General features: G+C 44.3%; 1 protein-coding gene across 14 annotated transcripts in view; it reads right to left on the reverse strand.

Annotated features, from left to right (window-relative positions):
* Nucleotides 1-615: 615 nt before the first annotated feature.
* The window catches only part of epb41l2 (erythrocyte membrane protein band 4.1 like 2), a 101,242-nt gene continuing 87,528 nt past the window's right edge, over nt 616-14,329 (reverse strand). For all 14 annotated transcript variants that reach the window (XM_060913745.1, XM_060913743.1, XM_060913737.1 and 11 more), the window contains 4 exons: nt 10,371-10,469; nt 10,213-10,293; nt 8,541-8,644; nt 616-1,605 (listed from right to left, as the gene is read on the reverse strand). In XM_060913745.1, coding sequence (XP_060769728.1) covers nt 8,543-8,644; nt 10,213-10,293; nt 10,371-10,469 — 282 coding nt within the window. In that variant the 3' untranslated portion in view covers nt 616-1,605; nt 8,541-8,542. The remainder of the gene's footprint in view (nt 1,606-8,540; nt 8,645-10,212; nt 10,294-10,370; nt 10,470-14,329) is intronic.

Here is a 14,329-nt window from a genome sequence, read left to right on the forward strand (position 1 = left end):
TGAGAGAAACTTTGTTGCACGAATTTTTCGAACATGTTCAAAATTTCAGCGACGAAGAAGCGACACTTTACGACTCATGCGAGGAAATTGAGAAGCCCCGCGAATGTTTCAAGACACTTTGGAAACTCTCACGAATGACGTTCGCAATTTATCGCAAGCTGTCGCAGCCCAGTGAGATACGGAACCATAAATACGCAAGTATGACGTGACGTTCGTTAGCAAGAGATGTTAAATACCCAACATCGTAAACTTTAACTTAAAGTTTGAAGATATCAAACAAAAAGTGATGGATTGGCGCGTGACAGACATCGCAGATGGGAAATTGTTAGGAAATGCTCGCTAGCGTGAAGTGAGTTTTCGGAATTATCCATGTGTTAAAGACTTAACCATCTGGTAAAACTCCGCCTCCTTGGCCCCACCCTTGAAGCCAGAAGTGACATGGATGAACCTGAATATGAATTTTTTTTTTTTTTTTATTTTATTTAGCAATGCCATTCAGGTGAGATCTTGACCTGTTCAACGTAATGGAGACATGGAGCTTCAGAGAGAGAGAGACGATGTTGAATTCAGACTTTTGCAAACCAGAACAAGATGAAACGAGTCCAGAGATGATGATTAGAGAATAAACAAACTTTTATTTCAACAGTGTTACACAAAGAGAGGACACAGGAAGTGGTGAACAAATGGAGCTGTGAACATAAAACGGATAAAAACAAGGTGATAAAATGATGAGAAGGAAAGACGAGAGAGAGAGAGAGCACATGTAGAGTCCTAGCTGGTTTTTGTTTTTGTTTTTTTATTCTGGTGTAAAACTCTGTAGTGAAAATTTAATTAAAGCAAAGAAAGTGTTTCATAACTTTTTTTTTTTTTAAATGGAACAAGATCCATTTTATTCGTACAAACGTGGGATTTTTTTTTTTTTCTTGGAGGAATAAAATCTGTGCAGGAAAAGTGAAACACGTTGAGCTGCCAAGAGTTTTCAGGAAATCCGTTTTTGGTCGTTTTGCATGGGGTTTAATTTTTTTCTCCCGAATAGAGGTAGACGAAACGCGCCTCCCTGCGGTGGAATGTGTGCGCGTGCGCACGTGTAGAGGAAGGATTGGCACCGATGTGCAAGAAAACGGATTCACGCTGGTCCCTTCAATGAGATTGAGATTCATCTGAAGCCCTGCCCACTTCTCCTAAACAACATTAAACCCCTCCCACTTAAAAATGGTCCAGAATCAGTGTGTGTGTAATTATCAAGAGAGACAGAAGAGATTAGAGAGAGAGAGAGAGAGTGTGTGTGCCCCCCAAGTAAACGGTCAAAAAATTCACTGTAAAAATTAATTGGAATGCTGAGCTCGGAGGGGAAAAATAAAATCCGATCTGGATTTAATAAAAACATTGTACAATACCTTATGGGGAAGAAATAATAAAAATAGTAACAAACACTACAAAAAAATGTTAGATGAAGTGGTTCTGGGTTGTTTTTTTTTTTTTAAATGATGGCGTATCGGCGTCATCCTCGCTCTCGTCCTCTCTGAGAGACACGATCACTTGCTCGGAAAAACGCAGGGAAAGATTTTCCACAACGGGATGGCGGATGAAACGCAGGCTTCAGCTCTGTGAGAAAGAGAGAGAGAGAGAAAATACTCATTACACTCTCGAAGTGAAACGGTATAAAGTGATGAACTAATGACGCTGTTTATAAATTCGTCCCGATTTATTCCGCTTCAGGATTTTCTCATCAGGGCAGGAACAGATTCCCCTCCGTCATCACTTACACCTCACTACTGTCTGTCTGTTCCCGTGGTCTGTCAGTTTCTGTCTATCACTCCTCCTCTCTCAGTTTGCCTGCATTTCTGTCACTCCTTATCTCTCTCCATTTATTCCTCTACCTCTGCCCATGTTCCTGCCACTCCTTATCTCTCTCTCCATCTGCCTCCATTTCTGATTTCTGTCTCTCTTTAGGTCTGCTTCTCTCTCACCCTCATCTTGTGCTCCGACCAGTGTTGGGCACGTTACTTTCAAAAAGTAATTAGTTATAGTTACTTTTCCCAAAAAGTAACTGAGTTACACTGCGTTCAGACTGCAACCTGAAACGACCCATATCCGATTTGTTGTGAAATCCGATTTTTTTTGTTAGGCCGTTCACATTACCAATTATATGAGACTTGTATGCGATCTCCAATATGAACGGAAAACGACCCAAAAGTGTCCCGCATGCGCAAATTGACACGTAATAAGCACATCTACCTAATACGTAAACAAAAAAAAAGCGCACTCTTCATGTTTAATGATTTCTTTTTTTTATTATCTGGTTAGTGTTAGTGTGAGGTCTCGCGTGTGTTTTTGTTTCTGAACTGAAATGAAAACGTGTAGCCTGGTAACGAGGGTTGACTCCTAAATGTCTCTCTAATTTCTATATAAGTGCACTACATGTTACTAGGAAGTAATGGATTTTTAAACTCTATATAGTGCACTCGAGCTTCAGTAGGCAGTCATTTGGGATACGGCCGCTGTATTACCAAACTCTTAATTCAGGCTTAATAATTTGCACATATTTATTTCGTCGTATTAATAAACTTTCTACATTTTTATAAATATTTATTTAGATTGTTTATAGCCAGCTGAATTCTGCAGCTTCTCTCAGCGCTGGCTCAAGGTGCAGAAACACCAGTGCAGTTTGCTATGGAGATGAGGCGAGACCTGGCGATGTGGTACAGGATGGTTTAAGTTATAAATCAGTTATAGAAACTGTTTTATTTAATCAGGCTAACAGATCAACATCCAGGTCCCTACCAAATCCACCATTAGCTTGATCAATTCTATAAAAAAGTCGATTTAAATTCTGAAAACTGGACAAATGTTGTTTTCCACCAAAGAGGCGGGATTAGCCAACGCAGAATAGTGACGTTCGTCTCTTGTTGATGACGTGTAGGTCGCATGAATGCGACCTGTCCGGTCAGACTGCAGTCGCATGTGAAAATATCGGATATGCATCGGAATTAGGACCACATATCCAAGCGGCCTGGGTCGCATGTGAAAAAAAATCGGATCTGCGTCGTTCAGATTGTCAATAACAAATCGGATACAGGTCGCATATGGGCAAAAAAATCGGATATGGGTCGTTTCAGGGTGCAGTCTGAACGTGGTCTTAGTAATGGAGTTACTTTGTCATAAAAGTAACTAATTACCAGGGAAAGTAATGATTCCGTTACATTTTGTGTTTCCCCCCCCCCCAAAAAAAAAATCAAATTCAATTAGTGTAATCATAATAAAAGTGAATGTTAAATGTGTTTAATGACTGAAATGGACACTTAACAGAACCAATTAGTAATGTTATCTACACTATATTAATATTTTTGTGGGACAATGTGAGATAAGACATCTATCAAATGTAATATATTTCTGTAGTTATTAAAATTGTTACTAATTACTGGCCACTGACGAGGACAAACGCTTTGTTCCTCGACATAATGTGCATTGCACGTAAACACTCTTGCCTTTTATTTCAAGTAATGAAAAGTAATGGCTGTATTTCCAGTGTGAAAGCGCAGTGCTGGGCTGACCGCTCGCCATCGCTGGCTCTTCCGATTGAAAGCGTGCGCAGTAGTGCAGTAGGCGTGGCCTACCTACGTATGATGTCCAAATCTACTCTGATTGGCTTACTGTGCCGTTGTCTCGCGTCTCCCCGCCCCACACTAAAGCAGAGGAAAGAAAGGCTGAGCGAGCAGCGTGCCAGATGAGAACAGCTTTAATAAAGTAACGCATAGTATTTTATTGTAAGTAACGTGAATGGCGTTATAACGATGTAAAAAGTAATTAGTTAGATTACTCGTTACTAAAAAAAGTAACGCCGTTAGTAACGCCGTTTATTTCTAACACCGTTATTCCCATCACTGGCTCCGACCGACATCAGACAGACAGGTGTCTGACCCGACTCCATCTTCAGCAACACCAGCAAAACTCCAAACTAGGGATGTTAACCGATGACCGTTTGACCAATGGTTGACCAAATCAACGTCAACCGGTTAATTTTTTTTTTTGGTTGTCGGTTAAAAAAAAAATCAATCATTTTGAAGCTGCCGATTTTGGAGCGGAGAACCTAGAATTCTGTGTTTGTAAACGCTTGGGGCATGCCATGCGGTGTAAGGACGACAGCTGACAAATCAGAAACACCCATTCAGTCATGTCCCGCCCTCCCGCCCCAGTTTTGCTTATGAATAAAAATAGTGATTTTCGGAGTGGGGTATTTTGTAGACCACAGCATACATGTCAACCTATACGGAATGTCTGTATTTTATAAGGATTTGATTCAATAAACGTAGTACAACCCCGATTCCAAAAAAGTTGGGACAAAGTACAAATTGTAAATAAAAATGGAATGCAATAATTTACAAATCTCAAAAACTGATATTGTATTCACAACCGAACATAGACAACATATCAAATGTCGAAAGTGAGACATTTTGAAATTTCATGCCAAATATTGGCTCATTTGAAATTTCATGACAGCAACGCATCTCAAAAAAGTTGGGACAGGGGCAATAAGAGGCTGGAAAAGTTAAAGGTACAAAAAAGGAACAGCTGGAGGACCAAATTGCAACTCATTAGGAAAATTGGCAATAGGTCATTAACATGACTGGGTATAAAAAGAGCATCTTGGAGTGGCAGCGGCTCTCAGAAGTAAAGATGGGAAGAGGATCACCAATCCCCCTAATTCTGCACCGACAAATAGTGGAGCAATATCAGAAAGGAGTTCAACAGTGTAAAATTGCAAAGAGTTTAAACATATCATCATCTACAGTGCATAATATCATCAAAAGATTCAGAGAATCTGGAAGAATCTCTGTGCGTAAGGGTCAAGGCCGGAAAACCATACTGGGTGCCCGTGATCTTCGGGCCCTTAGACGGCACTGCATCACATACAGGCATGCTTCTGTATTGGAAATCACAAAATGGGCTCAGGAATATTTCCAGAGAACATTATCTGTGAACACAATTCACCGTGCCATCCGCCGTTGCCAGCTAAAACTCTAGAGTTCAAAGAAGAAGCCGTATTTAAACATGATCCAGAAGCGCAGACGTCTTCTCTGGGCCAAGGCTCATTTAAAATGGACTGTGGCAAAGTGGAAAACAGTTCTGTGGTCAGACGAATCAAAATGTGAAGTTCTTTATGGAAATCAGGGACGCCGTGTCATTCGGACTAAAGAGGAGAAGGACGACCCAAGTTGTTATCAGCGCTCAGTTCAGAAGCCTGCATCTCTGATGGTATGGGGTTGCATTAGTGTGTGTGGCATGGGCAGCTTACACATCTGGAAAGACACCATCGATGCTGAAAGGTATATCCAGGTTCAAGAGCAACATATGCTCCCATCCAGACGACGTCTCTTTCAGGGAAGACCTTGCATTTTCCAACATGACAATGCCAAACCACATACTGCATCAATTACAGCATCATGGCTGCGTAGAAGAAGGGTCCGGGTACTGAACTGGCCAGCCTGCAGTCCAGATCTTTCACCCATACAAAACATTTGGCGCATCGTAAAACGGAAGATACGACAAAAAAGACCTAAGACAGTTGAGCAACTAGAATCCTACATTAGACAAGAATGGGTTAACATTCCTATCCCTAAACTTGAGCAACTTGTCTCCTCAGTCCCCAGACGTTTACAGACTGTTGTAAAGAGAAAAGGGGATGTCTCACAGTGGGAAACATGGCCTTGTCCCAACTTTTTTGAGATGTGTTGTTGTCATGAAATTTAAAATCACCTAATTTTTCTCTTTAAATGATACATTTTCTCAGTTTAAACATTTGATATGTCATCTATGTTCTATTCTGAATAAAACATGGAATTTTGAAACTTCCACATCATTGCATTCCGTTCTTATTTACAATTTGTACTTTGTCCCAACTTTTTTGGAATCGGGGTTGTATATGGGCGTACAAATAAAGTTATACACATTCTTTAAAAAAAAAAAACTTCAATATTTATTTAGAGCTATAATCAATTCCCACGATGATAAAAGAGCGCATAACATTTACAAACGTACTGTACGCCACAGACAGCCAGTAAAGAGTCTTATGAAATCGCGCGTTATCTTGTGGTAGCGAGACTTCGTTCCACTTTTGATCATGCGCACACCGCATTGCGAGAATCCCGCCAACCGTGAAGTCATAGACATATAAACATAGACGCCGCCTTCTGCGTAGAATCATACGTCATCCTCGCCGCCATATTGGATGTGGCAAAGTGGAGATTCTTCAGCCGTCTCTGGTATAGCGTCTAGACAGTAGCCGAGAATAAAGATGCCTCATTCATGTGCTGCGTTTAACTGTACCAACAGGTTTACCGTCCAAACGAGATCACATGGGATTACCTTTCACAGGCGAGACTGGAAAAATACTTTTCATTGTATTTGGTCATTATAACGTAATTTTATGAACAGATTTTCCGGCTAATATGAAGTCTCGCGCATAATAGCCGCTCGGTGAAACCTGTCTCCAAACAACGAAGTATTTCCTTCGTAACTACGCTGATAACACTTTGTGTTTTTGTCAAACATTGGAGCTTTGTATTCATTCTGAAGGTTTATTGTTATTAATATTGAATAAAAAGTAACTGGGATATATCATTGTTAATTATCATTCAAATTTTAGGTAAATTATTTTAATTTGCATCTCATACGGATTTTGGAGGTTGGTTATACAGGTTTGATTGACCAAAGGTTGACATGTATGCAACAGTGTTTTCTATTTCAACTTGTTTAAACCCGTTAACTTGTTAGCCTATGTATTTCCAAGAACGACTGTTTTTTGTGTGACCCTTGACAGAAGTTGACTGTATTTGTGAAAAATAAAAAAGTATCAGGCTAGACTTTTTAGCTTACAAATGACTATTCTGTTTTTTTTTTTTAAATTATTATTAGAAGGCACATCGAGTTTAGTCCTGCCTTGGCCAGTGCATTCTGAAAGTATGTTTCGGTCTGTAGCCAACAATGCATGTTATTGCAGATCATATCTCTCCACACAAACTAAAGGCGCAGATGCCGACTTTTGGAGGGAAGGAGAGAGAATGAAATGACAGCGGTGTCGGAGGGGGAGAGACAAACGCAGCTTTTGTGTCTGTGAGCCGAGTCGGTGACGGCTTCAGAGCAACTTCAATACCATGCAGTAATGGCGTGTTGATATTGGTAACGGCGTTATAACGATTGTAGCTAATTAATTAGATCACCCGGCGTTATAACAGCCTTTATTTTAACGCCGTTATTCCCATCACTGAATGTTATGTACTTCTTCTAGCACTTGACTTTATTTTCAATGCCATCATGGCCAACTGAAACTGTCTCTAATGCCGCTTTTCCACTACTAACGGAGCTGAGTTGGGCTGAGCCGTGCCGAGTCGAGCTGAGTCGAGCTGAGCGGGGCTGTTGGAGTTGCATTTCGACTACAACCGCGCTGAACCGTGCTGGCTGGAAGTGGGTGGACACATTGGGTGGAGTTAGCGAAAGTGGGTGGACGTCAGGTGGTGTCGTTAGGCGGCGCAAACAGTGACATCAGTGAGCTTTTAAGCGGTAGTCTCACGACCCGGAGAGTAAACAATAAACATGGAGGACATGGAGTCGTTAGTGTTGCTGGTCTTGGTGCTGTGGCTTGTTGTCACCAACAACACCAACAGATACTGGCAAGAGCGTATAGATGAGGCGAGGCGGCGCATAAGGCTTCATAATTCTCATAATTCGTAATTCTCCTTCTTCCGGGTTTACGGTGTTTACAGATCCCAGCGTGCTCGCAGGGCGTGTGTGGGCATGTGAGGACACTCCTCCTCACCAATCAGTGCACAGGGGAGTGTCTGCTCACGCCCCCAGCCCCACTCGGCTCGGTTTGGCTCGCTTCAGCCCCACTCCAAAACCGTGCGAGTTTTGGGGGCTGAGCAGGGCTGAAGCGAGCTGAGTCGTGCTGTTCTTAGATAGTCGAAACGCGAGCCGTGTCGGGCTGAAGTGAGCTGAAAAAGGGTAGTGGAAAAGGGCCATAAGCTGGAGCCATTTGTCCTCCGCTCCAATACAAACCCCTTGACATCAGTGCCGCGTTTGACTAAATGTTTCGCGCTGTAGAAAAGGTAATGTGAGTGGAGGGCAGCGACTGGGACTGAATGTGCGGATGCTCGCGGTTAGATTTAGAATAGATTCTAATAACTCCAATTCTAGAATTTTAAACGCATACGTTAACCGACTAATGAGGCTCGGTGGTCGGTCAAGATTTTTTTTTGTTTTTTAGTTTTCGCCATCCCTACGCCAAACCGCCATCACGCTGCAGCTCCGCGAGTGAACCTCATCCTTTAAACCAAGAGCTACAAACTGATCAGAGCGCCATGACATCATCCTGACCCCGCCCCTTTTTACATCAGCGAAGGGAAACATTTATCTGTTCACACACGGAATGGCGTGGCGGCCGCGACGATGAGCTCAGGGTCGTGTCTCAGTTTAACTCTCGGTGATGAGTGAGCACGAAGAGATCTGAACTAAAGAAGCTCTTCCAACACACATGCACGTACCTTTACTCTTCCTCAGCCAGCTCCGTCTCCTTGTGCACCACCACGCGGGTCACAGACATGTCCGGGTGCTGCTCTTTGGCTTCCTTTATGGCCTGGGCTAAGGCCTGACACACACACACACACACACACACACCAGAAAATGTCAAACAAACAGCAAGAGAAGATGTGATGTTTTATTACAGTTACACCCCAACAACCTGCCAGTCGTTCATTTCTTAAAGAACGCCATCATGCTTTTTATCCGTTTATAATTCCATTTCACACGGAAGCAGTTCATCACCAGCTCGTCACGCTCCTCCCTGTGAACAGGCCGCTGCTACGGAAACACGACGCGTTAGAACGCGTGCATTAACACAAGTCTGGTCTCGGTGCTGAGGAACGCAGGAAGTTCAACTCGCTCTCGTGCTTTCTCGTCGTCTCTCTGACTGGAGCCCGTTAACCAAACGCTGTTTATGGTGGCGGGGATTGTTTAGCGAGGTTTTTATTATTGAAATTAAAAGTCATGTAGAACCTGCAGGATGGAAACAGGTTAAAAAAAAAAAATCAGTTTCTGAAAGTCGGTTTCTACGGAAACAGTGGTGTTTGTTACTCTTGGCTCCCACGCTCTCACTCTACATCCGACACGCGACTGCTCGGGCTCATCAGACCAGTCTCGACAATCTGCTTTATAAGAAGCGCGCGCACACACACACACACCACTGAGAGAGAGTGTGTGTGTGTGTGTGTGTGTGTGTGTGTGTTGCACTCTCATGCTGACGCCATCTCCTGCAACACTGAACTCAAAAAAAAAAAAATCTCAAAAACAGACCTGAAGTAATAACATCCCTCAAGTTTAAATAAAGGGGCGGCACGGTGGTGTAGTGGTTAGCGCTGTCGCCTCACAGCAAGAAGGTCCGGGTTCGAGCCCCGTGGCCGGCGAGGGCCTTTCTGTGTGGAGTTTGCATGTTCTCCCCGTGTCCGCGTGGGTTTCCTCCGGGTGCTCCGGTTTCCCCCACAGTCCAAAGACATGCAGGTTAGGTTAACTGGTGACTCTAAATTGAGCGTAGGTGTGAATGTGAGTGTGAATGGTTGTCTGTGTCTATGTGTCAGCCCTGTGATGACCTGGCGACTTGTCCAGGGTGTACCCCGCCTTTCGCCCGTAGTCAGCTGGGATAGGCTCCAGCTTGCCTGCGACCCTGTAGAAGGATAAAGCGGCTACAGATAATGAGATGAGATGAATACAGCGCTACACTCCGATGTATTCATCATCCCTACACCACCGTGTTTTGGAGCAGCGTTTAATTAACGTAACATCAATCTCTCCCGAGGGTGCCAATAATTCTGAATACCGCGACAGCAGTCACTCGGCAAAATAAAGCCGATCAGAACAAGGCTGGAAGCAGAAACAACCAAAATGGAGAAAGAGAGAGGAAGTGGGCGGAGTTTATCACAAGATCAGTTTCGTTCGTGATGAGCCTGGATCAACACCGATGCTGGATGTGAACGATTTAACTTTGATTTTAAATCGATGAAAACCTTGCTCGTCAAAAGACGTCACTGTAGCCATGGAAACGATACGTATGAGCGACGCCAACTTTTATAACCAAAAGCACAGGTCACGATTTATGTAGTGGGTGGGTGGGGTTATAGGGCTGTGTTCAACTCAGTTCAGTGAGTGTGCGCGCGCGCTCACCTGGTCGTGATCGATGTCCGAGTCGCCTGTAATGACGATGCGCTTCTCAATCCGTGTTTCTGACAAACCGCCTTTTAGTGTCTGTCAATTTAAAATCAAAAGTTATTAAATAAGTTCAACAGAAGGAGCCATTGTCTTTATTACCGTGTGTGTGTTACCTTGGTGATGTGTGTAGTCGTAGTTGTACACAGAGCCTCCGAGGTGATGGTCTGAGCCGTCATGAGCACGCCGGGTTCGCTGTCTGCAGCACCGCCCACCTGCCCATCACACACACACACACACACACACATATATTAGTGCTGTCAAAAATGTCGCATTAACACGTTAACTTGACTCAATTTTAACGGCGATCATTTTTTTATCGCGAGATTAACGCTCTGTGACATGATGTAGGTTTTTCATAAGCTTTTGAAACTGCCAGGAACTTGGAACAGAGACTTTGCTTAGAAAAACGATAGCAGCTAGACTGTAATGCCACGCCCCGCACAGCCAGAGTCCTCTGCCCTCCCCCGAAGAGCCACGGTGCTCGGCTTAGGTTTCGTTTTCCCATCGGCGGCTCCAGCCCCACTTTGCAGTGGCTGTGACAAGACGTGTTATGCTCTGCAATAAAAAAAAAAAAAAAAAAACATTGGTACAACCAGTGTTCGAACTATGCCGATATTTTCGGGGGGTCCCTTTTTTCCCCTTGGGGGGGGGTGCTTGCGCTTGTCTCAGAGCGCGGATCTCCGATCGCGGGCTCACTTCGGATATGCAAATGCTTCCCGTTACACACGATTGCTAGGTCAATAAACATCATTTTGCCAGTATTTTAGAGACCCCCCAACATTTCCCAAATCATGTTTTCAAGGGATCTCATGTCTGTTTCAGGGGATCTCGGATCCCCCGAGTACCCCCGTAGTTCGAACGGTGAGCAAGCCCATTCACTTCTTTATGCTGATAAGAGAATTACAATGGTTTTTCATGTGACAAAAATGTGCGATTAATCGCGAGTTAACTATGATAGTCGCGACATTAATCGCGATTAAATATTTTAATCGCTTGACAGCACTAATATATGAGAACTGGACTCTCGATCTACAAGGCCACTCAAAAACCACGTTTTTTTTTTTTTTTTTAAGCATCGTTTATCTCCCTGTCTGCGGGCAGCCAATCAGAAGGAGGCCAGAAGCAGAAATCAGGGTGTCTACAGGTTTGTCCAAGTTAAATTTAAGACTTTCATACCATGTTCAAAAAAAATTAAGACCAAATCTTAAGTCACGCAAAAACGTACTCATCTCATCTCATTATCTCTAGCCGCTTTATCCTGTTCTACAGGGTCGCAGGCAAGCTGGAGCCTATCCCAGCTGACTACGGGCGAAAGGCGGGGTACACCCTGGACAAGTCGCCAGGTCATCACAGGGCTGACACATAGACACAGACAACCATTCACACTCACATTCACACCTACGGTCAATTTAGAGTCACCAGTTAACCTAACCTGCATGTCTTTGGACTGTGGGGGAAACCGGAGCACCCGGAGGAAACCCACGCGGACACGGGGAGAACATGCAAACTCCACACAGAAAGGCCCTCGCCGGCCACGGGGCTCGAACCCGGACCTTCTTGCTGTGAGGCGACAGCGCTAACCACTACACCACCGTGCCGCCCCTGCAAAAACTCAGAACGCAATATAAGGATCGGATAAACTTGCAATATGTGACAATCAGAATGCAGTCACAGCGTTTGAATCCAGTGTAACGGTTTTTTTAAATTATTATTTTCTCTGCTTGGGGAGTCACATGGTAAGCAGAATTGTTCAATTCCATCTTTGGTCAAACAACAATGCAGAAAACAACAGTTAAACAATGTGAATGCACACACACCTGAAACTTCAGCTCACTCACTTGCACTTCTTAAAGGTCCCATGGCATGAAAATTTCACTTTGAGGTTTTTTAACGTTAAAATGAGTTCCTCTGACCTTCTTAAGTCACCCCAGTGGCTAGAAATTTCATAATGTGTAAACCAAACTATGCCCAACATTTGAGAATGGCGCGTCAAAACGGCGCGTTGATAAGCTCTTCCCTTTACTACGTCAGCAAGGGAGATGATCCCCACGCCCCCGCTCTGGATTCCCACCCACTGTATGGATTGCCCGCCCAGTTGTAGTGAGGAGACCATAGAGGACACAACAACATGGCATCACCTAAGCGAGCGAAACATGGAAATTGCGCTGTACATGGATGTGACAACACAGAAAAGAGTCTGTTTTTACTGCCGACGGGAGAGCCCCTGAAGACGCAGTGGCTTAATTTTATTTACTCCAATAATACGCCGTCGAGTCTACCTAAGACGGTGTATGTTTGTCGGAAGCATTTTCCTGATGAATGTTTCCACAACTTGGGACAGTACAGGGCAGGTTTTGCACATCAACTGTCACTGAAGCCTGGGTCCGTACCAAGCATCCCTGCCGCATCAGCCACAAACACCGAACAAGTGAGTGTATAACTGTTAAGTCGTTTTGCCGTGTTTTAAAATCGGTGCGTTAGCCTTGCAATGGCTACATTAGCTGTGCAGCTAACCGCTTCCTGCAGTTAGCCAGGTACTCTGCGCTACAAAACCAAAAAGCATGCAGCATGCTCTGTTAAACTGAGTTTAGTCTGGAAATTGACTGTAACTTATGAGCTTATGTTTGACTATTGCTCCACAATGCATGTCTTCTGTTGGATAAGCGCTATGTTGCTGTAGTTGCTGCTTCTATCCTCTTTGGTTATGGAGTGCGTGTTCAAGCCTAGAGTATTATACGTTCGTAAACTACCACTCCGAACACTCTCACTCTCTGTGCCACGTTGAGTTTACGAAAGGAGTCCGAGGGAGAATGGGGTTTTGTCTTAGCAGCGTGGCTACAGGCGCTGATAGCAGCGAGTATGTGTGCGCGCAGCTTGGTGAAGCCCCTCCCCCTCCCCCCATGGCCCGCCCCCACCCTCTACCCTTCCCCGCCTCCTGCTTCTCATTAGCAAAACGACGCACTGGGAAAAGTGCTGAAATGGGGCTTTCTCCCAGGAGGCTATATCTACATGCCGAGGGCTCATTTCGAGAAAGGCTGCGAATATAACATCCGGAAACCTCCACGAGCCCGTTTAAAGCATCAACAAACCACCATGCCATGGGACCTTTAAAACACTCGGAACGATACCCACACACAAACAATACTATTCTCTCACATGCACGCAATAGAATATATTCTCTCTCTCTCTCACACACACACTATTCTCTTCCATCTCACAGATCCTCTTCTCCACGACCGTTAGTGGTGGCAGCGCTGAAGTCGGATATTTGAGGCTGATGCTCGCGGCCTTCAGCAAAAGCAACGCGCTTGGCGCTCTTCATATGAGAGTCCACCGCTCTTATCCCCACTGTGCCCAACTTAAAAGTCTTCCAGCATGCTACACAGTATGCCTCGCTGGCATCTTTGGGTACAGCTTTCAGCCACCACGAGTATTTTGCATCTTGCAGCCAGTTATCATTAAATTTACATTTACCCATTGTGGCTCGGACTACCCTCCATCAACAGATCAGGCACCGAGTGGTTGTCAAGCACGTGTGTCTAGCAACCGGTGGATTCAGAGCCTGCGTGCAGCGCTCGAAACTAACGGTGTCCCGACGTCCCGGGGACCATAAAAAATGTCATCGGGACACAAAATAATCATATCTGGGACAATCCCGGGACAATGGGAAAAAATAGATCTAGAAAAAAAGTTCTACATTAATATTATTTACAAAGCTGTAACACATACGTAGACATTCACCTAATTTGTCAATTTTAATTTTAAAACGTTAACAGTAGCTACACTTTCGATGCACCTGCATCCGTAGGCTACAGAGCAGCGCATTCTGTTCTAGAATCTTCAGCCGGTGTCCGCATTATATGGACTTGGAATGGAATTGCTAGCGCACACGCTGCGCCGACTCTCGCCAGAACAAAAATGCTGAAGTGGTTGAAGCGGACCGACCGCGGGGAAGAAACTGAAAGCCCAGACGTAACGTCTCCGGGACCTTCAGGATCCAAAGTGTCATCGCCTGGTCTGCAGGCAACGCTAGCAACTGAATGAACTGAATGAAGAGCAATTCCAGCGTTAT

This window comes from Neoarius graeffei, chromosome 2 (assembly GCF_027579695.1).
Source record: "Neoarius graeffei isolate fNeoGra1 chromosome 2, fNeoGra1.pri, whole genome shotgun sequence".
NCBI lineage: Eukaryota > Metazoa > Chordata > Actinopteri > Siluriformes > Ariidae > Neoarius > Neoarius graeffei.